Raw genomic sequence first — 25,571 nt, forward strand, 5'->3', positions numbered from 1 at the left:
GGCAACCCACTCCAGCATTCTTGCCTGGAGAATCCCATGGACCCAGGAGCCTGACAGGCTACGGTCCATGGGGTCACAAAGAGTCGGACACGACTGAGCAGCTAAGTACAGGCAGCTTTATGGACGTTCCCTATGCTCTAAAAAGGCTTACCTGGTGGCTCAGAGGTTAAAGTGTCTGCCTGCAATGCAGGAGACCTGGGTTCGATCCCTGGGTCGGGAAGATCCCCTGCAGAAGGAAATGGCAACCCACTCCAGTATTCTTGCCTGGAGAATCCCATGGACGGAGGATCCTGGTGGGCTACAGTCCATGGGTTTGCAAAGAGTCGGACACGACTGAGTGACTACTTCACTTACTTCACTATGCTCTAAGGACGTCATAGGTTCTGTTTCCCAGTCTCACGGATACTGGGTTGAGCCACCGACTGATTTGGAATAGTCAGAAAAAGAAGAAAGTCCTCCTCCGCCTGCTGCAAGTCCTCCACTAAGCTCTCACCGCTGTGAAGGCAGAATGGTCATCGGTCCGGTTCCGTGACGTTCCTGAGATGGAAGTCATCCTCCTGACATACCAGTGGGACCTACCAATGGATGTGTCACAACTTCAGCTGTAGGCTCCTTGTTACGTAAAAAGGAGCAACTTCTGGCTATTCACCCGGACAGAGTAGGCAGGTCGGGATTCACCCTGGGAGGTCCGCAGGCGAGCCCAAGCTGGGTTGTGCGCCTCTCTTCTGAACCTTACGGTAAGCACGGCGCGCGCCGCGACCACGTGGCGGCGGAGCCGAGGCCGGGCGGGAATGTGCGGAATGCTCGGCGCGGCCCTGGAGCCCCGGCCCGGGTTCCCGCGGCGCGCGCTCTTCCCTCCTCTCTCTCTCCCCGGCCGGGCCGCACCCCAGTCCCCAACTTCGTTTCCCCGGACTCCCAGGGCAGGCGATTCTAGCGCAAGCAGGCGGGTGGGGCGTGGGGACAGGGCGCGGCCTTTCGAGCCCCTAGAACCCCGAACCCCAGAATTCCCCAAAGCCGTGTCCCGCCCTAGCCCCGACGTCGCGAAGCCAAGGGACCCTAGGAAACGCGTGCAGCGCGCTAAGTACGCAACCCCTCTCTCCGCACTTGGAACTCTGCCCCCGCCCCCATCCCCGAAGCAAGTGTTGGGAGCCCTGGAATGTCTAGACGGCCCTTAACTAAGACCCCCCGGCCCTTCCCCAGGGCCAATTCAAAGGATGGGAACGTTTTCAGGGCGTTTCCACGGCAGAAAGAAGCAGGCTGGAAGGCTCTAGTACAGGGGGTCCTCCCCGCGGACACTCTCCGGGAAAAGGCGAGGACGGGGGCGCAAGTGACAAGTCCTGAAGGAGGCGGAAGGTGTGCCGCGGGAGCCCACGGGGGTCTTAGAGAGGCTCCTTCCAGCGGAAGTTTTCCGACGCCTCGCCGGTCTCTGCAGTGGCGCCCTGCTCTCTGGGCGGAGGTTGGGCGTCGGGGACGCGGGGCGAAGGAGGGGGCGTGGGGTGGTGTCCTGGTCAGCCGCGGGTAGGCTTGTTCGAGGGAGACGCGGGAGGGGTATGGCCTCCTAGGTCGTTATCCCCACCCGCCGCCCAATTCCTTCGCCTTGGCTGGAGGTGGTTATCTATATCAGCCGGGGCACCCGCCCCGCGGTCATTGGTTAGAGACCGGCCAGGGGGCCTGAGCCAAGGGGCCAGGCAATTCCTGGTGAACTTTGGGGGTTCGTATTGCTCAGGGAAGCAGGCGGTACGTTTTGAGGGGCAGAGGTCAAGGAGTTCGAATCTCCTTTCATCTCCGAGCGTGCACCTTCTCCCTTGGGATCCCAGAGGCTTTGAGGGAACCGGGCCCCGCCCCCCAACCTGTTGGGGTTTGTTTTTAGCTCCCGCGCGCACTTCGCCCACGGCCTTAAGGGCTGAGGGACTGTGGTCCCGTCCCCCGCTACCTGCCCGATAGCTTGGGGCGGTGGGAGGCGAGGTTGCCCCAGTTCCCAGCCTGTGAGTGTCCGGGTGGGCCCTGGGGCCGGAGTTGGCTCCGGCTTGTTCCGCAACTTTGGGGCGCAGGGGATCCGCACCGCGTATCCCTGGCGGAGCTATCTCAGCACGTGGACCGCCGTACGCGCCCCGCCAAAAGCGAGCACTTTGTGGGGGAAGTGAAGCCCCCGGAACCCCGCGGCCCGCACTCGGAAGCGTTTTCCAGAACGACTTAAGGGCTTAACAATGGAAAACTCGCAGAGCTGGAGCCAAGTCCTTTCAAGTCGCCGCCAGGTATGCGGCTGCAGGTGACCCCACCTGCACGCGCCCGCCCGCCGCCCAGTCCTCTCCGGGGAGGGCAGGGGCCGGAGTTCTACGGCCGGAGGAAGGTCTCCGCTGGGCCCTGCACCCCCTCCCCAGAGCCCCCCGGCCCAGCGGCGCGCAGCCGCGGTGCGTCCGGGAGTCGGCGCCGCGGCGCGCTGGCTCCTGAATGAACGCGCTCCCTTCCCCCGCCGTGAATGAAGGTTCCCACAGCCAGGGACGGTGGCAAAGGCGCCCGCCGCGGAATTGGCCCTCTCGGGACTGGCGTCCCTCCCAGCTTGAGGTCACTTCGGCGAGGGGACCAGGGGGCGAGGAAAGGTGATCTAAGTGACTTTTGCATTTTCTTCCCAACCAACTTGGTTTCCCGTTGAGCCACTGGCCCTTTGTTTCAAAGGGTCATCAAGAAATAGCACAGAGCACTCTAAATGAGCCCAGAACTTGTAGTTCCTGCTTCGTGGTGGGTTTTATCAAGGCCGTGCAAAATTAAACCTTAAGCCGTGAAGTGTTTAAAAGTTGCTTTTTCTCTCAAAAAAAAATACGTAAATAAAACGCGTCCCCTGCTCTCCTATAAGCAGCCTTTATTAAAGGCCCGAAGCTGTTGCCACCACCACCACCCCCTCCCCACCCCGGTTCTCCAGGGAATGCGGATCTGGGCTCCTCAGGGTGGGGGCTGGGCGGCGGGCTCTCCCCACCCGGCACCAAATTCCAGCGCCTCCCCCCGCGGGTTCCTGGACGGCTCTTCACGCTCGGCAGCCGGGCTTGCACTTTTGCGCCCGTCCCTGAGCGGGGAAATCAACGAAGTTCCTCGTCTAGATCTGCCCGGCCCGCCTAGTAACAGCGCCGCTCCCCCATTGGCTCATGCTAATTCCAGTTTCCTCCGTCTTTCTCCGGGGTTAGGGGGAAGCTCCCTCCTGGATCTGGAGTCCGTCCCGCCGGAGTGGGCGATCCTCTTTACGACCCGCTGCACCTCGCCGTGGCCAGCCTGCCTCGGGCCCGGGTGCGGGCACACGCGGGGCTCGGGCCCCTTCGCCTCCCGCCCTCGGGGACAGAAGCAACCCGGTGGTAGCGCGCAACCCCATAAATCATCCCGGCGGCCGCCGGGTCGGGATTTTATGAATGAAAAGCAACCCCGCCGCCCTCGTGCACGGGCTGATGCTCCGAGGCTCCCGCGTGCCGGGGCCCAATGCGAGCCTGGGTGCCCAGGGAGGGGGACACGGCGGTGGGCGCGCCCATGTCGGGCCATCCGCTCCTCCCGAGGCGTGAGCCCAGGGTAATTACCCTCCTGGACCCGGAATATTAGTAACCCTGATCCTCGGCGGGGGAGGGGCGCGGGAATCAGCTCTGAAAAGTGAGGGGGTCTTGTCCTGTTGTGTGCGCCCTTGCGAAGGGGAGGGGGGGCTTTTTAATCCGTTTTCTTTGAGCCTTTAACGTTAGGGTATCAGATGGTTTGATGACACTGGACTACATTCAGAGGGAAGTTAATGAACAGTGTTCTTAATTTGGGGCAGGTAGAGTAAAAACTAAAAAAAAATGTTAAGACTGGGTAAGATGTCCTTTTATTTTAAAAATAAGCACCAAAGAGACTGAATCTTTTCATTTTAAAAAACTATATTCTTTTATATTCTTAGAAGTTGGCGATTAATATTGGGGACTCGCGTATAGCCACAAATATATATAGGTTTTGTTTAAAATCATCAGATCAATACACCTATTTCTTTAACTTGTAATTGTTCTGATTGTTACCAGACCCCCGCCAACCACCTCAGGCTCACGAATGCAGCCCCCGGGCAAATTCTAAAGGTGAAGAGAGGTCCACACCCCCAACAAAGCCAATTAGGAAGTTTCCGGTGGTCTTCTCCCAGGCGGGGAGGCGACTAGTATTTCCAGCGATTTAGCTTAATTTTTAATTTAAAAAATGAGACAGGACAGAGACCACTATTTTGCAGCCTTCCTTTCAGAGTGTTTTTCTAGCTGTTAAATTGCCGGCACAGGGCGGGGACGCGGGGGGAGGGTTGCGGGCCCCCCGCAAGAATGGACTAGCTAAGGTAGGAAGACAGCGCGCAGATCCCCCAGGCGAGGAGGACAGGGCGAAGGAAATGCTGGCCACCATCTTGGGCTGCTGCTGGAATTTTCGGGCATTTATTTTATTTTATTTTTTGAGCGAGCGCATGTTAGGCTGAAAGCCCTTTAACTTTGGGGGTTACCCCTCCGGCATTTGCACAGACCCCCCTCGGTGCGGGAATGAAACCTCCACCGGGGTTGTCGGCTCTGCCCTGAGTCCCTGAATGGTAAATGGTTCCTGAAATTTACACGTGTTAATGAAAATGAAAGAAGACAGACGCTAAGATTCCTTGGCTGCCTCCGCCCGTGGGTGCCCTCGTGGCGTTCTCGGAAATGCGCCCATTCTCCCGGCTCAGAGTGTCACCGAACCCCAGCGTCCCCCCTCCATGCGGTCTCCCCCAGCTGCGTGTGGCCTGCCCGCCCTCCTAGTTGTCCCCCTCTGCAGAGCCACCTTCACCCAACCCCCCAAATCCTGCGGGACCCAGTCGGGGAGGACAGACCCCCCCCCAACCCCCGCTCCTGCACCCCTCTTCCCCGGCGGGGAGAAAGGCTGCCTTAGGACGGTTTGCATTTCTATGAAAACCCGGCTTCGGGGGCAACACCGCGCGGTGCAGGCGCGGCGCCTCCGGGATGGCTTTTGGGCTCTGCCCCTCGCCGCTCCCCGGCGCTCGGCGCCCGCGCCCCCTCCCCCTGCGCCCGGCCCCCCTCCTTCCCGCTCCCATTCTCTGCCCGGCTTTGATCTCTGCTTAACAACAGTAACGTCACACGGACTACAGGGGAGTTTTGTTGGAAGTTGCAAAGTCCTAGAGCCTCCAGAGGGCTGTCGGCGCAGTAGCAGCGAGCAGCAGCGTCCGCGCGCTCCGGCTAGGGGCAGACGAGCTCGAGGGAGCGCGGGGCAGCAGGAGCCCGAGCCGAGCGCCGACCCAGCCCCGGACCCACCGCCACCCCCCGGCCACCTAGCCGAGCCCCCAACCATGGCACACCAGCTCCTGTGCTGCGAGATGGAGACCATCCGCCGGGCGTACCCCGATGCCAACCTCCTCAACGACCGAGTGCTGCGGGCCATGCTCAAGGCGGAGGAGACCTGCGCGCCCTCGGTGTCCTACTTCAAGTGTGTGCAGAAGGAGATCCTGCCGTCCATGCGGAAGATCGTGGCCACCTGGATGCTGGAGGTGCGGGGCTCCGGGCGGCTGTCTTAGCACTTTCCTGCGACTTGTTGCGCAAGCCCACTTTTCTTTGCCACTCATCTCCTTCCCTTCTCTCCCACCCGAACTTTGAAGTTTGCCAGAGTGTTGCTAGGAATCGTAGTTCCAAAATATATAGATATTCAGGGTATTTTTTTGAACAGGGAGGGGGTGGGGTGGGGTCGTTAGATAATTCTTTTCGTGGGGGGGGGGGGGCGGCTGTCGAAGAGGGGTGCCCTGGGGGAAGCCACTGCCCGGGCCCCCCAGGTGGCTTCGGGGTGCGGGCCCGTAGGCTGGGCGTCCTTTGTGGCCCCCGCCGGGACCTCCGCCGCGCAGCCCCGCTGCGCCTCCTCTTGCCGCCGCGCGGCTGCTGAGCCGCCAGCTCCAGGGGGAGGGGGCATAGATTTGATTTTTAAATTAATATCCATGGACACGTATGCAAGGGCAGCTCGTGCCAGTATTATGCGCCATCTTTGTTCTTTTATTGCAAAGCAAAAGTGTTTATTAATAATTGGGGGCAGGGTGGGGGCGGGGAGCGGCCGGCCAGGCGCTTGGGGCCGCCGCGAGGGGCCGTGCCGCCGCCGGGAACCAGCGGGAGGGGCGCGGGGACAGAGCTCGGGTAGTTGTGGGGGGACCCCTCTCGGGAAAGGGGGCCCCTTTGTTCAAGCAGTGGGTCCCGGGGCGTCCCGCAAGGCCAGCTTGGGCCGGAGAGCACGCCGGGCTGCAAGGTCGCGTGGCCCCCAAGACGCTAGGAATGGACCCTCATCTGCCAGGATCTCAGCTTGGGGGACCTGTCTGGAGCGAGCTGGGGGCCAGGGGCACGTTTGCAGGCTTTCAGAGGGCTCCCCGGGGCACCGCAAGTATTTTAAAATAATTTTTGAAAGTGCGGCGTGGTGCCCTTGCGAGAGGGAAACGGCGCCCGCGCCCAGGGGGAAGGGGGGCCCCCGAATTTGAATTCCTGGGGCTCTCCCCTGAGCCCGCAACGAGCTCCCGACTCCCGGCCTGGGTAAAGGACAGTCTGAGGGTCATTTTCAGGGGATTTTTATGTACCCACTTAATTTTTTTATATTTTTAAATATTTTTTGAAAAGATGACGTCTGGGGAAATGCGGCGCGGCGGCCTGGGACGCCACCTTTGTGTCTCGCAGGCGCTGCGAGCGCGGCGCCCAGCCCCGCGGCCCTCCCCGCTGCCCTGCGCCCCATTTTTTGCCGACCCCAGGTCTGGCAGCTCCCGAAGCACCCACGCGGGCCGGGGTCCCCGGGGCCCACAGCCCGCGCACGGCACACGCCGCCCAGCCGTGCCCGCTCCCGCCCCCACTGTGCCAGCTTAGCTGGGACTTTCCCTTTCAGTTTCGGGGTGGGTGGGTATTGGGGAGTCCCGGGGAAGGGGGGCGCGGCAGCGGCGGCTTCTGCCGCCCCCAGCCCCGACCCTCCGCGCGCTCGGGGACCCCGCAGTCCAGTCGCCCTGGCGCGAGCCGGGTCGGGGGGCGCGAGGTCTCCGCAGAGGGGGCCGGGCGCTCCCGGCGGCGGCGGCGGCGGTCACGGCCCCCGGTGCCCCCCGGCAGGTCTGCGAGGAGCAGAAGTGCGAGGAAGAGGTCTTTCCGCTGGCCATGAACTACCTGGACCGCTTCCTGTCGCTGGAGCCCGTGAAAAAGAGCCGCCTGCAGCTGCTGGGGGCCACCTGCATGTTCGTGGCCTCGAAGATGAAGGAGACCATCCCCCTGACGGCCGAGAAGCTGTGCATTTACACTGACAACTCCATCCGGCCCGACGAGCTGCTGGTAACCCTGGGACCCCCGCCACGGTCCCCGAACGCCCCGTTAGCCGCGGGACCCCGGGGTGGGGGAGGCGCGGGGGTCCCGGGCGGGCCGCCGAGAGACCCTCGGCCCCCAAGGAAGGCGGCCGCACGGGCGGGGCCCCGCGCCGCCCCGCAGCCGCGCCGCCTCCCCCCTGGCTTTCTCTCCGACTCCCACCGCCTCTGCGCCCCCAGCATTGCGAAAAGTGGGGGGCGCGCGCCCTCCAGCGGCGGCGGCGGGGCGGCGCCCGCGCGGTAGACCCGGCCCCGCGTTCCAGGTGTGGGCGGACCCCTGGTCTCCGCGGGCCCAGGGTAGGCTGAGTTTAGGGCAGGACCCTTGGCGAGCAGCACCGTCCCTGCTCGGAATGTGGGGTCGCGCGCTGTCCCCCTCACTTCCCGGACCCTCCAGCGACCCCCATCCCCTCTCCCCGTCCCCTGCTCCACTGGGGTCCTCGCCTGCGCCTCTCGACACGCGTTTCCCCCGGGTCCGCAGCACATGGAGCTGGTCCTGGTGAACAAACTCAAGTGGAACCTGGCGGCCATGACCCCGCACGACTTCATCGAGCACTTCCTCTCCAAGATGCCGGTGGCCGAGGAGAACAAGCAGATCATCCGCAAACACGCGCAGACCTTCGTTGCCCTCTGTGCCACAGGTAGGGTGCTGGCCCCGCCGCTGGTGCCCGGGAGGAGCTGCTTGGCCCCCGCCTCGGTTACCCCGTCGGGTGGAGATGGTCCCCGGGCCCCTCCCGTTCTTGGAAGCGCTCCTCTGTCCCCTGTTCTGGGGAGCAGAGAGGGCTGGGCTGCTTTTAAGGGCTCCAGGGAGGGGGGCGTTGCCTCCTGGGCGGGGGCAGCAGAGGCTGGTCTGTTACCACCCAATGCCTGGGGGCTGCGGGGGCGGGTGGCCCGCCTGCCTGTGTCCAGCTGCTGTAGCTTCTGCTCCCCACTGCAGGCAGGGGTCACTCTGTGCTGAAAGGGGTCTACCTTGGCCGTCCAGCCCCCACTGTCCCCCTCCCCACCCGTTCTTCCCATGTCCTCAAGGAGCCTGAGCTGCGGGGTCCCCCTCCTAGCCTCTCCCAGGCTGGGCCACCTGCCAGGGGCGCCTCCAAGGGTGGGGAGCGCCGGCCGGCAGTGCCTGGACCACGTGCTCTGGGCCGCCGGCCGCGGCCCTCACGCGGGGGTGGCCAGCAGAGGCGCTTGTCTGCCTGAGGCCCTGCCAGGGGCGCCGGCTCTGCTCCCTGCTCTTCCTGGGAGCAGCTTCAGAGCGCCTGGGCTCAGGCCGCTGCGGTTGGCAGCAGGAGCCCCACCCACCCACCCCCTGCAACTCCCCTGGCACCATTCTGGACCATCCCTGGGGGACCCTCCCTGGCAGGGCCCTCTCCCCAGCCCCCAGGCGGCCAGTCACTCAGAACCCAGGGAGACACAGATGCCACCTCCTGCTTCTCCCAGCCCTGCCCCCTGAGCCCTTTGACCCCTTCCTCCCTTGGATCCCATGCTCTGGGCCCAGGACCCCTGGGGACCCTGACCAGGGACCCAAGCCCCGTCCTGCCCAGCTCTTCTCTGGGCCGTCTCTCCCCCTCACCAGGCCTCAGCAGTCAGATCTGTTGGGGGCTCCCTCTTGGCGACCTGAGGACCACGTTCCACCAAAGAGGGGTTGGGGTGGGGTCCCCCACCCACCATCTTGTGTCACCCTCTCCATGTCCAGAGGCTCTAGTAGCTGAGGTTTCCAGGTTAGGGGAGGTGGAGAGATTATGCTACCTGCTTCTTCTGCCTGCTCAAGGCGTGAACCCCTCTAAGAAGGACCCCTCAGAAGTCCTGCCAAGTGAGCCGTGGGGTGGGGGCAGACAAGAGGCCAAAAACATCTCAGCTTGGATGGATCTGAGGGGTGAGGGTGCCCCCTCCCCTGGCTCTCCTGCCCCACAGCACCCGCCCTTGGGCAGGGACAGTGTGGTGGTGGTGGGGCTCTCACATGTGTCTCCCCGGCCTCCAGGGGCCAGCCCAGCAAGCGGGCAGGGAGGCATTCTCTGGCTGAGATGCCTCCGAGAAGAGAAGCCTCCAGAGATTTGCAGGCAGCCTTTTATGGAGCTGAAAGTGGTTCAGAGAAACGACCAAGTTTCCCGCAGATAATGCAAGGAACGGTTCCTGCACGCGCTCCCCGGAGGATGGCTGGGACAGCCCGGAGGCCCCCCCGCCAACTCCAGGGACCCCTGGGAAGTGGGGTGTGTGGCCTGGGTGGGGTGCAGACAGCACAGAAGCTGGGCACAGAGGCCATGCCTGCGCTCTGGCGGCTGTCTTGAGAACTGGCCCAGCCAGTGCCCCTGGCCCGGAGTTACACAGATACCTTCTCACACCTGGGGTGAAAGAGGGGGGATGGCCCGGGGTGACTCAGCATTTCATCTGCAGCAGCATTTGGGGGGGCCTAGGGAGCAGCACCCCTCAACCGGGTCCTGGGCTGTTGAACTTAAGCGGCACAGCTGTGTGCTTTAGTCACAAGTGGGGGTGGGAGGTAGTTTCTTGGATGAGAAGGGCATGTTACAGCCTCAAACAGGTTTTGTGAAGTGGAGGCATGAGTACGTGTCCCAGGAGATGCTGTGTCCTCCACATGGCAGGGGTCCCTTTAGAAGGTGCTGGAGAGGGGGGTGGTTGTCTGCTCCTCCTGGTCCATGTGCCTGGCAGACCTAGGTTCTTGATTAGGTGCCCAGGGGTGGTGGGGCACATCACCCACACACCGGGTAGGGTTTTGCTCTGCTTCTAATGTGTGTGTCCACGTGTGCACGCTCTGTGCTCAAGTTTTGCTCAGTTGTGTCCGACTCTTTGCGACCCCATGGACCATAGCCCACCGGGCTCCTCTGTCCGTGGGCTTCTCCAGGCAAGAATACTGCAGAGGGTGGCCGCTTCCTCCTCCAGGGGAATCTTCCCAGCCCGGGGATCGAGCCTGGGTCTCTTGTATCACCTGTTCCGGCAGGCAGATTCTTTACCAGGAGTGCCACCTGGCCTGTGGGTGTACGCAGTAGAGCGTTTCTTGTGAGGAGCGCCTCTTTGAGGCTGGCACAGTACCAGGCTGAGAGAACAGGCCCGAGGGGGGTCAGCTCCAATGCCCACTGGCGTTGGCCCACTGGACTCTTGGCCGCTCAGTCGTGTCTGACTCTTGGCGACCCCATGGAGTGGGCAGCAAATAGGAACGGCGCACACGGACGCACGCTTATGCTTGTGCATGCCGTCCAAGCATGTCATCCCTCCCTGCTGGACGGGGCTCTCAAGGTGCAGCCAGTCAGAAGCCATGCTCTGGCCACAGCCATGTCTGGGATTCTGATGGGCCCTGATGAAATGCTCCCAGGCTGGGTGGACCTGCTCCTGTTTAGAGGGAAGTGGGGGGCACACCTCACGGGGGCATTTCTTTTTTAAGTGGTTAGAGCGTGCAGCCCCAACTTTGTCTCCCCTTCAGGGCTGGCTGTCTTTCTCCCCTCCCAGCCCTTCTGCGGGCTCCCACTCCCTGAAAGGAGGCCCTGGCTGTTCGCTCTTACAATGAAATCTCAAGCCAGGCCGTGGGGCGGGGGCGTGCTCCCCCGTCCCCCGGGGGCCGCACTGCCTTTGTGCCCTGTCCCCTCCCACGCAGCTCAGTGGTGCAGGGTGAGGCGGTGGGGACTGACCTCCTAGAGCCCAACTCCAGGCCGAGAGGACCCCCCCTCCGCCCCCCCATTCAGATGCTGAGATTAGCGGCCTCCCGCCAGTCATTCCTCGTTGAAAACGACAGAGGTAGCCTGCAGGCCCTGGGTCACTTCAGTATCCCTTGTGGCTTTTCCACCTTCCATGACACTGTTCCTCCTGAAGGGAAGCCAGGTGTGCGTACAGCAGGGAGTGGCTGACGGGTGACCTTGGCTGGGTGCCACCCAGGGAGCCAGCCTCCCCCCACCGCCCCGCCGCCTGGGTGGACACTTGCCCAGCAGCGTGGGGAGAGCTGCTGAGGACACGCAGATGCAGTGATGAAGTCACGCTGCACCCCTCCCAAGTCCCTGGGGGCAGGTAAATGGAGTGAACATCTGGGCACGCTCCCACGTGGAGGATGGCTGCCCCGGTGCTTGGGGTTCGCGTTGTAGAGGGACACCGCCTTCCTTGTGGGCGCTCCCCACCTTCTTACGACTCTTCTATGTACTGTGTGAATAAGCGATCCGTTCATAGGCTTACATGCCAAGAGGCCTCCGCCAGCGGTTTTCCTGGTCTGCTTTCCTGGCGTCTGTAAATGAGCGTCACGGGCCGTGTTCGGGGAGCCTGAGCTGACTTGCTCTCTCTGCCGCCCAGGGTGATGACCAAGGCTGGGGCGTGGGGAGCCTCGCCGACTTCCTGACCATCCCTTTGAAATTTGCAGGACAGGCCAGGGGTGGGGGGCCCTGAACACAGGGTCCCGGGGCGCCCTCACTCAACCCCCTTGCCTCTCTGTCTCCCCCTGCCACAGACGTGAAGTTCATTTCCAACCCGCCCTCCATGGTGGCCGCCGGGAGCGTGGCGGCCGCGGCTCAAGGCCTGCATCTGGGAAGCGCCAACGGCTTCCTCTCCTATCACCGCCTGACGCGGTTCCTCTCCAAGGTGATCAGATGTGACCCGGTGAGTCTCCCGCTCCCGTGTGGGCAGGGGGCCTGCCCGGCTCTGGGCACTAGAAGATATCAAGGGCCTGGGAAGCAGGGGCCATGTGGAGGATGGATGGACCGGCGGCTGTCTGCATCCGGCAGCACGGGCCAGGCTGCAGCCTTGGCAGAGTGCCTGGGGGCACTCCACGCCCTTTCCCGGGGGGTGGGGCTCCTTTGGGGAGAAAAGACTCCAGGAACTTGTCAGTGGGTAGGAGGGTGGTCCCTGGGGGCCCCTGGAGCCTAAACCCCTCCCGGGGTGGGGGAGCCATCCAGGAAGAGGGGCCACAAGGCAGGCGGGGTCAACGGTCCATGCCCTAATGCCGTGTGGGGTGGGGACCCGTCGAGCTTTGTCCGGGCGACAATGTGGATGCCCGATAAATGGAAGCTTTACAAGGGCTCCTGTGAGGTCTCCCTCCACGGCGAGCCCGCTCCAGACAACTTGTTTTTATGGCCCCTTTTGAGAGGCTGCTTCTGTGAAAGCCAGAGTCCATTGTCTCTTTCTCCTTAAAGATGCCATTGTCTTATCCCCCATTCTTTTCCTAAACAAAGTGACAATTACAAGGGTCGGGGGCATTTACCAAATTAGACCAGCAAGGTTTGGTGGCGGGGGAGTCACACCGGCCCTGCCAGGGTCCCGTGGGGGAGACAGTGACCGCCTTGACCCCCGTCCAGGTCTGGCTCGGGCTGCTGGTGGTCCCCCCTCGAGCAGGCGGGAGGCAGAGGAAGGCGGGGTGTGGGGTGGACGCCCGCCTGTCCTCTGCCAACGGCGCTTGGCCGCAGCCTGCGTGACCCCCAGAGGAGGAAGCTTTCCTGTCTGGAGGTGTGGGCATCTCGGAGAGGGAGTCCCGTGGAAGGAGTGGGCATCTCAGCCTCACTGCCAGGGGTCAGCCTCAGCCAAAAACGCCAACGATGGTGCTGTCCCCAGACAGTTGTAGGAAATGGCTGCGTAACCCCTCATTTGAATAGAGATTGTTTTCATTAGACCTGAGACAAAGGCTTCCCGGCTGAAGGATGGAGTGGTGGGGGAATCGTTAGTCTGGTGACCAGGTGACAAACAGCACTGAGTTCAGACAGAAAGTTCTCGGTGGTGGAGGCGTGGCCCCGTCTGCCTTCCATGGGATGAGGCTGAGGGGGCTGTGGGGTGCGGGGCTCCGCAGAGAGGGGGCCCTTCCTGTACCCCTCTGCTGTAGCTCCACCACACAGCCCCCCGAGTTACAGGGGCAAGTGAGCTGTCCCCGGGAGGGGAGAGGGGGCCTTCCTGCTATGGTGGTGGTGGGGCTTTCCGGAGGCAGTGGTGGGTGTTTGAATGGGAGCCTGAAGAGGGTGTCGGCAGTCTTGGGTCCCCCGCCACACCTTCCGGGCCTCAGTTTCCGCTTCTGTAAAATGGGGCCATGTGCACATACATGCCTTCTTCCTTCGCCATGATGAATATTGAAAAGGCGTCTCGGGAAGCCTCCCCAGGCCGTAATCCCTGTACCCGTGGGAGATCCCCAGGGGTTCACTCAAGCCCTCCTGGTCCAGCTTCACTTTTCTGGGGTGATGTTCACCATAGCCAGCCCCATCTAGGTGGATGCTGGGGGTGCCTTCTCATGCCAAACCTTGCTCCTCTAGTGGGAAAGGCATGGGTCTGGGCTCCGGACTGCCCTGAAGCCTTCTCCTGGTTCCAGAAGAGAAGGCCTGTGTGGCCTCTGTTTAGCCCAGGAGCCATGGCCACCCGACTACCAGCGGCGCCTTTGAGCTACTGGGAGATTTGCCCCCGGGTGGGACCAGCAGAGGCCCACAGCCTCCATGGTTCCTCCTCCCCCTTGAACTCGTGGGGTGGTCGCTGCGGGAGGAGGTCTGTGGCAGGCGGGAGCCATGCCCAGCCGGAGCATCTTCCGGGATGCAGGCCCGAGTAGGAGAGGACGGCGGTAAAGGACCCAGGTCCCCCGGGGCCGCCTGGCGTTCATCCTCTGTCAGGCGTGGCCTAACGCTTCTGACGGCCGTTCATCACAGGAGGCTGGGTTCACCACCAGGGCTGACACGACAGAGGTTAAGTCCAAGAAGTGGGGGCTCAGAGGGCTTCCTGTCCGGGCTCAGATGATGCTGCTGAATGTGCTGAGGGGGCCGCAGTGGGGCCAGTGGGAACCTGGGGGCTGGGCTCTGCTGGGGGCTCCGGACAGGTGGACAGGGTCAGCTGTGTCCACCGGAGCCCCTGGGTCCTGAGTGGGCTTGCCACCGCTTGGGTGATCTGCGGGCTCCTTGGGCCAGGGCAGGGGAGCAGCTGGTAGCCAGACAGGGTCGGCACTGTGGATCCTGGAGTCTGAGGGAAGCAGCATTTGAGGTTAGTGGAGCCTCTTCTGAGAGCCCGGTGCCCACCCCCCTCGCCCAGGACTGCCTCCGCGCCTGCCAGGAGCAGATCGAAGCCCTCCTGGAGTCCAGCCTGCGCCAGGCCCAGCAGCAGAACTTGGACCCCAAAGCCGCGGAGGAGGAAGAGGAGGAGGAGGAGGTGGACCTGGCCTGCACGCCCACCGACGTGCGTGACGTGAACATCTGAGGGCACCGTGGCAAGGGAGGGGCCGCCCCGGCCTGGCCCCCTCGGGGGGACAGCGGCCCCCTCCTCACTGTCCTGGTGTTTTCCTTTGCTCTTTTTCCCTTCCGTCTCTGACTTAAGCAAAAGAAAAAAGTACCCAAAAAGCTGTCTTTAAAAAAAAAGAGAGGAAAAAAAAATAGTATTTACATAACCCTAAGCTGGAGAGAGGGAAGAGGGTTGTGCTACAAAAATAGAGGATTTTAAGCCCCGTAATCAACTAGTTTTGATATTCATGTGTTTGTGTCTCCGTGTTGTAAGAATAGACATTAACACAAGGAGCGAGTCTGCGGGAGAGGATTAGATTTGATTCTTTATGTGTTTAAAACAAACAAAAAAAAGCATAAAAATGTTTCTTAAAAAAAAAAAATAGAAAAAAGTCCACATCCCATTTTTAAAGTAGAAGAGGATTTTAGATAGGGGAGCATACTCGTGTGCTTTTCTTAAGGACACGGCTTTAAAGCAGTTCTAGGCATCCTGTATCTTGCTTATGCATGTAGTCACTTTATAAGTCATTTGTTTATTTTATTTTGTAGGTAGGCGTGTAACCTTCACCTTGTCAATGGCTGATGTAATGTAACCTCTCGGCTAGGGTAGCATTAGAGTTTGGCATCTTGGAAAGGCTAATCCTCTTTCTCCCTGTGGACTGACCACCAGGGGGTCTGTCAGGCGCCGGCCTGCATCACGGTGACGGAAGGCCGCCACCAACTCCTCGTCCACTACAGGAAAGAGAAACCGCAATAGTGACCTAATATATTCTATTTTTATAATCTTCATATTTTTGTAGTTAACCTGTTTATGAGATGCTGGTTTTTTTTTTCACTCAACAGACCTGCAGCCTGCTTATATCCAGGTGAAATCTACAGCTGTTCTGTTCTGTTTTGTTGGGTTTCTTTTTTTTTTTCTTCTCTATATTCCAAAACCATTCCATTTCAAAGCACTTTCAGTCTCTAGGTGACATCTCTGCTTCTGTGGTGTGTGGAGGGCGGGGAACAGTTTCCAAATGGAATGGTTTGGGGATATTCCAGTACTAGGGTGCAGACAGGACGCAAGGCAGGTGCTTGTCACTGTGGTGTTAGCGGAAGGGGGTGGTGATACTTTGGAGGACTAGGTTCTGGTCGAGGAGAAGAAAGTGTGCATTCATTCTTCACGTTGCCAGGATGGTGTGTTCCTTTCCTTTTCTGTAGAGAAGCTGAAGTTTAGGAATCCTTCAGTGCCAACTGGTGTTTGAAAGTAGAGGCCTTAAAGGTTTGCCTAGAGAACCAGCAGTTTCAGAGTTAACTTTAGATGTTTTGCAACGGAAGGTTTTTAAACACTAAAATATATAATTTATAGTTAAGGCTAAAAAAGAATATTTATTGCAGAGGGTGTTTGTAAGGCCAGTATGATTTATAAAGTAATGCAATCTCCCCTTGATTTACACACACACACACACACACACACACACACACACACTTTTCTGCCTTAGATGTCGCAAGTGTAGGACAGTTTATTAAAGTTAGATCCTTTTATAGGAGAGGGGGGGAAATCCCGAGAGAAAAACACAAAGACGTGAATTCAGCTGATCTGGCCTGTTTGGTGTTTCCCAGAGTGATCCAGTTGGAGAGGCATCAGTTTCGAGGACAAGTAGGATGCTTGGAGACAAGTTCAGTTCTAACACGATCTCTGACCCCTCCTTTCATAAAAGAAACTTAGCAACCGATAGGTAATTTGCACATCTTGGCTGTGTACCTTTTTGTAATTATCCTGTAGGGAGAGTGTGAAGGGAGCAAGGAGGTGAGAGTGGAAGTGTGCGGAGGGGAGGCGGGCGGGGACCACGCGAGGGACAGGCTGCGGTTCCGTTTTCTTTGTTCGCTGCTACCGATGACTTCCCAGAACAGTCTGGAAACATCCACGTTGCTTCTCTTTATCTTTCACATTGTTTTGCTGCTATTGGAGGATCAGATTTTTTTTGGTTTGTTTTACAATGTCATATACTAGCCATGTTCTAGTTTGAATTTTCTCATAGAAAAAAAAAATGTATTACGGATGCCTTTTTTTTGTAGGTTTTTTTTTTTTTATGTGATCAATTTTGACTTAATGTGATTACTGCTCTATTCCAAAAAGGTTCCTGTTTCACAATACCTCAAGCTTCACTTAGCCATTTGCAGACCAGGCGGTCAGGCCGTCTGACCCACGGCCTCCTGCTTCGGCAGACAGACACGTGGACGAGAACCCAAAAAAAGGGGCCCGGTGGGGATCCCCGACCCCCGGCCACGTTCACGAGGACCCCTGGGCGTCTCTGGAGACAGGCCATGTCCGTTTCCTCTGCCCTGCGCCTGTTGTGCTGGACTCTCCACCTGACCTGAGATTGACCATCCAGTAGGTTTTTACAGCTGTGTCGTTCTTTGCGTTTAGCTATGAAAACTGCATTATTGTTGTTGATGTTGTTGTAACAAGTGTGTCTCCATGTGCCACCGTGGTGCTGTGCTGTAGGACTTGGTCATTTGGCATGATTGCAATCGCTCCCGGACCATGTCTCGGTTTGGGGTGTGTTGTATGTGTTATATTAGTGTTCTGTTTGTGGTTCTGGTCATTATAGCAAAAAAGAAAAAAAAAAATGCTCATTTAAAGAGACTTCAGATCTCAACGATAAGCCAGCTAACGGGGCTGTATGCCCAAGAGCCGCCAAGCACGCTGCCGAACCAAAAGGACTTGCGCCGTCCACCGCAACCCCAGACGGGGCAGCCGCGACCCCCAGGCCCCTGGCGGGTGCAGCCCCACCTCACCCACCCTGCAGCCAGACCCCCGCTTGCGCTTACCTCAACCCTCCTGGCTGCGGCACCTCTGTCTGAACCAAAAGGGGTCCGAGCGGGACGATCTGTCCATGGCCAAGGGTGGGGGAACGTGTGTGCTCAGAGGCCAAAGGCGGGGGCGGGTCTGGGGGCAGTCTGTCCCGGGGCGGCGAGCGGGCGGGCGCTCGGGGGGGTCTGTGTGTGTTTATGGTCGCACACCGCGGTGTTTCCCAGCACAGACATGTAACCGGCACGTTTCCAGCAGGAAACAAGACAAACGTGAAAAGTCTAGAAATAAAATTGGTAAAACCCCAGTGCAGCGCCTGCTTGTCTGTCTCCTGGGGCGGGCCGCCCCGGGCGCCGTGGGGTGTCGCAGGGTGTCTGCCCGCCTCCCTGGCCTCCACCCGCTAGGTGGCAGGACGTCCAGTCGTGACAACCAAGAACACCTCGACATATCAGCGGTCCCCTGGCGAGCAGCAGGGGGAAATCCAGCCCAGAGGTCTGCGGTGGGGTGGGCCACGTGGGGCCCCCAGAGATGGGGGACATGCTTGCAGGTGGCCCTGACCGCTTCAGACAGCGGCTCGGGGCCCAGTCATGCGACCGTACTGTCCCCCAGTGGATCAGCCCACGTCTGACCGGTTTGCCCTCCCCGGTTATTTGCAGATAGTCAAGTAAAGTTGGCATTCCTTACTCTTCTGGCGCAAAATGCTGTTTGCTCTAGGTGAATTGTGGCCCCAAGGGGCCCTGAGCCCGGGGGAGTGACGTGAGTGTCCAGTCTGCAGTCCAGTGGCCTCTACCTGGACCTGGCGGCCTGGGAGGCCTGCTGGACACCTGCGAGGCATCCTCTGGGCTTCAGAAGCCTGTGAACTGCCCACATTCCCAGCTCCAGGAGGAAGTAGTATGTGAACCTTGGTCCCAGCCCTGCAGGGGCCGCGGCCTCTTCTCAAAACCTGGGGGTCCCCGAGGTGCCCTCCCCCCGCCCCCCACAAGTGTTCACTGAGCTAGGAGCTCAGGAGCCAGGAGCAGGCCTGGGTCACGTGGCCAGTCCGCCACTATGCACCAGGTCAGCTCACTGCAGCCCTTAGGAAACGCCTGCTGTGTACCAGACTGCAGGGAGAGGGGTGGGGGACCCATGAGTCCGTGGAACCTGTAGCTTCTGGGAGAGGGTGGGGTGGAGGGGCTTGAATTGCAGCCTCCTCGCACCAGCACTGCCAGCTGGATGTGGGGAAGAAGGCAAGGTCCCTGCCCCGGGAGCCTGCCGGGCGCTCCAAAAGGGGGTCCCATATGGCAGGGCGGAGGGATGGAGCTGCGGGGCTGGGGGGGCACCTGAAGGCCAGGGCCCAGTCTGCATCTCTGCAGTGGCTCAGCCCAGGACGTGCCAGGGCCCAGAGACGTTGACGGTCTGTCCCCGCGGACTGCAGGCCTAGAGGGGCCCAAGTGAGGCTCTGATGCCACCAGGGCCTCGGGGTATCTTGAGAGGCAGTTTCAGGGGGGAGTGGGGGCTTCCCTGTTGGCTCTGTGGGTAAAGAACCCGCCTGCAGTGTGGGAGACACAGGAGGCACAGGTTCAATTCCTGGGTCGGGAAGATCCCCTGGAGAAGGAAATGGTGACCCACTCCAGTCTTCTTGGAGAATCCCATGGACAGAGGAGCCTGACGGGCTGCAGTCCATGGGGTCACAGAGAGTCGGACATGACTGAACACACCTGTGTTCATCACACAGTGATTGTGTTAAGTTCCAGTGAGAATCGACAGAGGAAGCTGTGGGGGCAGGGGGTCGGGGGAGGTGGATGCTGGGGCAGCCGGGGCTGCAGGCTGTTTTATGGAGTCTAGGGTTTCAGGTGGAAGATCTGTTCGTGGGTTGACAGGTCGGACAGTGGAAGGAACAGGGCGTGACGGGGAGGTGGCCCTTGTGTGTGGAGCATGGGAGGCGGGGAGCCAAAGCGGGGGACCCCGTGTGGACGAGATGCATGACCCCCAGCACACAGAGGGTCTGGGCTGAGGGTCCTCTGGGGCCCATCTTTCCAGCACCGAAGCCCCAGGGAGGAGCGGGGTGGGCTCCCCTCAGTTGTGCTGCATGCCCAGAGCTCTCCAACTGCCACGGTCCCCTTGGGGTCCCCTCCTGGGATGGCAGGGAAGGCCCCGTCCCCTGGCGGTCTGGCTGCCCCTTGCCTGTCATGAAAACAAACCTGGGCCTTTGCGGGGCTTCAGAGACAAAGCTGTCCCATGTCAGTCCACCGTCCCCTTCTGGAAGCCTGGTCTCAGTTGGACCCATGGCCACTCACCTGGGGCCTCCCTGCCTCCCAGCCGGTCTCTCTGCCTCTGGCAGCCCCTCCACCCTCCGCCAGACCTCCCTGGGGCTTCTAGCTCCTTCCAGCTCCGTCCGAGGTCCTGGGGCCTGGGCCCGTCTCTGGGGCCTCGCCCCCATCTCCCTCAGCGTCACCCCCCTCTATACCCGAAGTTCCCGCCCTCAGGACTGCAGGACACGCCGGAGGACTAGACCCCTTGAGTTTTGTGTCTGGAGTCCCCTCCCCCCGCCCTCCCCCAGGCGACCTAAGACCCTCTGCCTGCATTCTCCACCCCACCCAGACGGGCGGCTCTGGGTGGTCCGGGAACCATCGCACACGGTGCTTCCCTGCTCCGGACTGTGAGCCCTGGAGGACAGCCGTCTGGCTGGTGGGGTGCGCCCCTGGCCTGCACACAGTGGGGCCGCGTGGAGCTGCAGAGGCCCTTCGGGACCCGGGTGTGGTGGGCAGGCCCCTCGTGTTGTGAGGAATCCGGGGCTGGGGGCTCCCCTGGAGCTGAGGAGGCCCAGTAAGCCCCAGGACACAGCCTGTGTGCTAAGGCCAGGGCGGGGGGTGGTCCCTGGGCAGGCATGTTTGCAGAGGAGGTCACAGTCAGGCCCTGGGTGACCACGGCCGCGGGCCAGGCTCCCACCTCCCGCCTACCCCGACCCTGTCCCCCTGGAAGCAGGCAGCTGTATCTCTGGGCCCTGCAGGTGGCAGGGGTCGGCTGTCCCACCATGAACCCAGCCCCAGCTCCGGGGGGGGGGGGCGCCTGTGTGGGGGGTGTGTCCCGCATGCTGGGCCGCCTCCGAGTGCACAGGGCTTTGTCATCCCAGGAATGCCTTTGATCAGGAGTTGGTGCAGGGGGGACGCAAGCCGGCCCCTGGCCTCTAATCCGTTCCCACAGTCCCCCTGCCCGCCGGCCCCTGCCCTGAGCCACACCGGGGCCCAGGAGACAATAGCCTCGGCCGGTGGGCGGGCAGCTCAGCGACAGGGCTGGAGGCCCACATCCGGGGGCATTGTCACTGCCAGCCCAGGGTGCACGGGGGGACGCGGGAGCCCTCACCGAAGGGCTGCCACCAGCCGGGGCAGCTCAGCTCGTCCTTATGAGCTGCAGCTAATGGCAGCCGAGATGGCCTCTCCAGGGCGGTCCTCCAGAGCAAGACCCGTTTAGCTGGAAGGTGAGCCCACAGCCTGGAGCTCGCAAGGCAGTGGTCCTCCCGGTCCCATCAAGGGAGGTCAGTAGCTCAAGTTCACCAGTCACGCCCTGGGGACCAGATATCGTGCTATGGGCCAAACACGTCACTTCTCCCTAAATCTTGAATCAGCCTCCAGGGGTTCTGACAGGCAGGGGGCATGCCGGGGATGGGTCCCGCGGAGCCCACGTTCACTCTGGGAGGGACAGTTACCCCATCTTCCAGGTCAAGGGTTGGCAGGCTTTCCACAAAGGGCCAGGCCAGGCAGTGGGCACTTGGGACTTCACAGGCTCTGTTCTCCATGCAGCTCCTTGAACCTGCTGCATGGAGCCCCGGGCACAGCCAGCCTCCGTCTGGGTGAGGGCGGGACTGAGCCGACCTCTGCGGCAGGTGTGGAAACAGGCCCAGGGAGGTGAAGTCACTGAGCCAGGACCACATGGCGGGGAAGTGACGGAGCCAGGCCAGTGGCCGGGTTTGTGTCTCTGGGGCCTGCACTGCACCCCCCGCCCCATCAGTCAGCCTGGCTGCCTGCTGAGAAGGGCACAAGGGCTTCAAAAACGCACTTGAAGAAAACGCACGCAGTCTTCATTTGAGCGTCTTCACCCTGTGCCAGTGCTAGAGGAAGTCAACCCTGAATATTCACGGGAAGGACTGGTGCTGAGTGAGGCTGAAGCTCCAATACTTTGGCCACCTGATGAGAAGAGCCGACTCATTGGAAAAGACCCTGATGCTGGGGAAGACTGAAGGCAGGAGGAGAAGGGGACGACAGAGGATGAGATGGTTGGATGGCATCACCGACTCAATGGGCATGAGTTTGGGCAAACTCTGGGAGGTGGTGAAGAATAGGGAAGCCTGGCATGCTGCATCCATGGGGTCACAAAGAGTCGGACGTGACTGAGCGACTGAACAACAACCACCCTACGCTTAGCGCTTCCACTCGGGGCCCTGATGTGCCCGGAGGCCCAGGGGTTGGGGTCAGGTCCACCCAAGGCGTCTAGTCAGCGGTCCCTGTGGTCAGCGCAGCATCCTGGTCAGCCGGTCAGAATGGAGGCCAGGCGCGCTAGCAGCAGCATCTGATGTGGTCAGTGGTTGTCTGAAAGACACACCTCTCCCCCATGAGCACATTCAGAGGAAAAGATCCAGGAGGTGGATCTCAGCTCTGCAACTTTCAGGCTGCGTGGCTTCTCCTTCTGGGCCTGGACTTTCTTACCCAGAAGATGGGGATCGTCGTGGGACTTCCCTGGGGGTCCAGTAGTTAAGAATCTTCCTTCCAATGCAGGACGCACGGGTTCGATCCCTGATCAGGGAACTAAAATCCCACATGCCTTGGAGCAACTAAACCCACGTGCTGCAACTGCTGAGCCCTCGACGCACAGCTATTAATAGAAGCCCATACAAGGCGATGAAGGTCCAGCGAAGCCAAAATTAAAAAAAGAAAACTGGCAACAGCCCTGTCTGTGAGAATGGAGGCTCCAGGAGCGCGTGCTAACGTCTGTGACACGCCCAGCAGGAAGCGAGATGGGCTCTGTCCAGTGCCCGCCTCCAGGGGTGATGCGAGGACAGATGACTCGAGGTCCGTGAGGCCCTGAGCACACACCAGCTGCACGGGCGTCACTGAGTAAGGGCCCCCGTCCCGCCAGGGCCATCGCCGTCACCCCGTGCAGTGTCCAGCTGAGCAAGGAGGCCCCACTGGTCCCCGAGGGCGGTTCCCTCCCCTGGCAGTTCCTGGTCTTCATGCCTCTCTCCTGGTGTTGCCAGCCCCCAGATTTCGCTCGGTGGGAAGCACCATTCTCAGCTCCGTGGCTTTGGGGGGACTGACCCCCTCCCTGGCTCCAGGACAGGTGCTGAGGCGCTCAGAGCCAGCAGCACATCTGCCCCCTGGGAAGAGTGGCAGGTTCAAGGGTAGCTGTGAAATTTAACAGCCAGCGAGACTTGGGGAGAGATTTTTCTGGAGCTTCTGGCCAAGAGAGTCCTCCACCCTGATCCTTAGGACTCCGGGGGTTGGCACAGCCCTTCCGCCGCCTCGCGAGGGGTACCTGGGGAGCTTCGGCCACTGAATGGAGCCTGAGAGCAAGCTTGGTCGGGCAGGAGAGCAGGAAAGGGGACCAGGCCTCCAGGAAAGCTGCTGGATCGAGCCAGCCCCCTTGTTCCAGGAGCCCAGGACTGCTCCTTACTGTTGGAGTTCGTCTGATGTGGCCTTCCCGGCATTTTCAGAGCTTAACGGCCCCACGGTCTGCATGTTTTCGACCTATTTCCAAAGAAGGTCCATTCCCAGGTGCCAGAGGCTGGAATGTTCTCATGTCTTTTAGGGGACATGGCTCAATCCAACAGGTGTGTTTGAGCTCTCAGAGCTAGAGAGCACATTCGTGGAGCACCCCGTGATCTCAGGGGTGCATGTCCACCGGGAAAAATGGAAGTTCAGTAAATCCTGGCTGAAAGGATGGCGACACCTGCCACGAAGTCTTCAGTTTCGTGGCTGTTTACCTGAGCGAGGGGTTCCCCGCTCCGTCCCACTCTTTAGTCAGCAGAGACAGGACCACATTCAGGTTTCACTACGACCCCGGCGACCCACAGCCCAGCCGATGTGATCACGGGGCACCCAGGAGCTGGGGCTGAAGCGCTGGCTCCACGGGGCCCCCCAGGGACAGACCAGCCAGGGCCTGGATGTCAGGTGAGGAGTGTAGTCACCATCAGGGCTGTGGGCAAGAAGCAACTGTCCTTGGAACCGTGACGTCCGTACTGAGCCCCAGAGTACTGATGGCGCGGACAGGACCCTGCTGCCCTCAGGTCCTGGCCCGGCATCTGCATGACGCTCATGTCCTGGGGGAACTGAACAGAGCACTCACTTTTCTCTGCCTGATCAGACTCACTTGGGGACTCGTCTCCTGGGCTGCAGACCAGTTCCTCACTTCACTCCCTAAGGACTGAAATATCTGTGGGGTTGGGACCACCTTGCCTGTTAACTTGCAGCTTTTGATCTCTCCAGACTACACAGTGTTCTCAGGCAGGGTAGAACAGACATTCTCCGGCATGCTGAACACAAACGAAAGTGCCCAGTGAGTCGTGCCAAGGTCACCTCCTCCAGGAAGCCTTCCTGCCCTCCTTCCCACTCCCTTATTCCCCAGGCAGAGCTGAACACACCCCCCACGCACATTTCCAGACTCCCCACCCATACTTCAGTGAGCCCTGCTCACAGGGTTGGGGGCAGGTGCTGGTCCGTTCTGTTCCCGCCTCTACTACCGCAGCCAGCACGGGTCCCGACCCATAAATCCGTCCACCTCCACTCCAATCAGCTAGATGCAAGACTGGTCACACAGACAGGCTGTGAGTTATCAGAAAAATGAGGCTCTGTCCTGGCTAAGGATAATTCATGCAAACCGCTCGACCCCCGCTGTGCTTAGTGAGGCCTGAGGTCGGCCACTTACTGCAGCCGTCGGGTTCATCACTCAGCTCAACTGGGTGCCCCATGCCTCCATCTGCAGCGGGGGTGGGGGGTCGGACGGGGGTGGGGAACAATGGCCCCACCTCGCAGGCTTTGTGGACGCTTCAGGGACCTGAGGAAGGTCAAGGCGGCCCCGGACAGCCACTTGGCAAGTTAAGACTTCTTATCCGTCCCCCAGATCACTCCATTCTCTCCTCACCGCTGGTGGAGAAATACAACAGGCTGAAGGTGAAATAACTCAGTGTGGCGGCTGCCATCCAGCCCCGGGTGGGTGTAAAGCCCTTCAACCATCACGGTGCCTGAGAGCGTAGTCCTGAAGGGTAAGTTTGGCTGGAAGGTGGATTAGTCCGCTTATTCCCAATTATAATATTCAAGAAAAACAAAATGGAGTTACTTCAACTTTTAAGTGGAATGGCGTTCTTCTCTCCCAAGTCAAGTCTGTCCAGGCAGCCAGACGGGGTGGCTCTTATGGGCTGAATGATGTCCCTACCAAAATTCATAGTGAAGAATGGATCCCCAGGACCTCAGAATGTAAAGCCGTCATCAAGGCAGACCCCGATCCAACAGGACTGCGGTCCTTAAGAACACAGGATGCCCATGTGAGCACATGGGGAGGAGATGGCCATCTATCACGCCCAGGAGAGAGGCCTCAGGACGGACCAGCCCTGCCCACACCTGGGTCTCGGATTCCAGCCTCGACTGGGAGACAGCAAACACCTGCTGTTTAAGGCCCTCGGTGTGGGGAATCTGCTGTGGCAGTCCGGGCTGACTGATAACGTGGCAAGAATATGCTGGGGGGTTTCCGATGGGGGAAGAGTGAGCAGGCCTTGGGAAACCTGAGCCCCCCAGAGAGGGGGTGAATCCTTGGTGAAATCCAAGGGTTAGGTGGACAGGAAGAGATGGGACAGGATGTGGGAGGTGAGCAAGGCATGGAAACCCCTGCAAGAAAGACAGGAGCAGGGCGCCATTTCCTTCTCAAGGGGAGCCTTCCCGACCCAGGGATCAAACCCATGTCTCTTGCATCTCCTGTATTGCCAGGCAGGTTCTTTATACCATTAGCGCCACCTGGGAAGCCCAGAACCAGGGCATGCACCAGGCTCCTGTAACTCGAAGTCGGCCAGTGGGCGCCTCAGGGGCTGGTTGGCACAGCTGCTAGGGGACGACATCAGGGGGTTCCCCTGGCTTGGCCCTGCCAGGCGCAGGGGTGGCTCCATCAGTAGCTGCCTGTCAAAATTCCGGTATCACAGCCCCAAGGGACAACTTCCAAAAGAGATCCCGTCTCCTCCTTCCCCCGAAGCCCTGCAGCATCCTCCACCATTCCATCAGCCAGAAGAGCAAGCTCTCCAGACCCCGTGGCTGGAGGC

The 25,571-nt window shown here is 60.5% G+C and overlaps 2 protein-coding genes across 3 annotated transcripts in view; one reads left to right on the forward strand and one right to left on the reverse strand.

The window, feature by feature from the left end:
* The window catches only part of LTO1 (LTO1 maturation factor of ABCE1), a 67,341-nt gene that overhangs the window by 34,062 nt on the left and 7,708 nt on the right, over positions 1-25,571 (reverse strand). The window lies entirely within an intron of this gene.
* CCND1 (cyclin D1) lies at positions 5,087-17,600 on the forward strand. Its single transcript, XM_061407288.1, has 5 exons — positions 5,087-5,515; positions 7,092-7,307; positions 7,815-7,974; positions 11,772-11,920; positions 14,315-17,600. The coding sequence occupies exons 1-5, from the start codon at positions 5,318-5,320 to the stop codon at positions 14,477-14,479; spliced, it is 888 nt and encodes a 295-aa protein (XP_061263272.1). The 5' UTR covers positions 5,087-5,317; the 3' UTR covers positions 14,480-17,600.

The sequence above is a fragment of the Bos javanicus genome, chromosome 29, assembly GCF_032452875.1.
Source record: "Bos javanicus breed banteng chromosome 29, ARS-OSU_banteng_1.0, whole genome shotgun sequence".
NCBI classification, from domain to species: Eukaryota; Metazoa; Chordata; class Mammalia; order Artiodactyla; family Bovidae; genus Bos; species Bos javanicus.

Excerpts from the sequence above, each read along its gene's own strand:
- CCND1 (XM_061407288.1), top strand. The coding sequence starts at position 5,318 with ATGGCACACCAGCTCCTGTGCTGCGAGATGGAGACCATCCGCCGGGCG. Across the intron at positions 5,516-7,091 it reads TGGCCACCTGGATGCTGGAG|GTCTGCGAGGAGCAGAAGTG; the intron begins GTGCGGGGCTCC and ends GCCCCCCGGCAG. Across the intron at positions 11,921-14,314 it reads AGGTGATCAGATGTGACCCG|GACTGCCTCCGCGCCTGCCA; the intron begins GTGAGTCTCCCG and ends CCCCTCGCCCAG.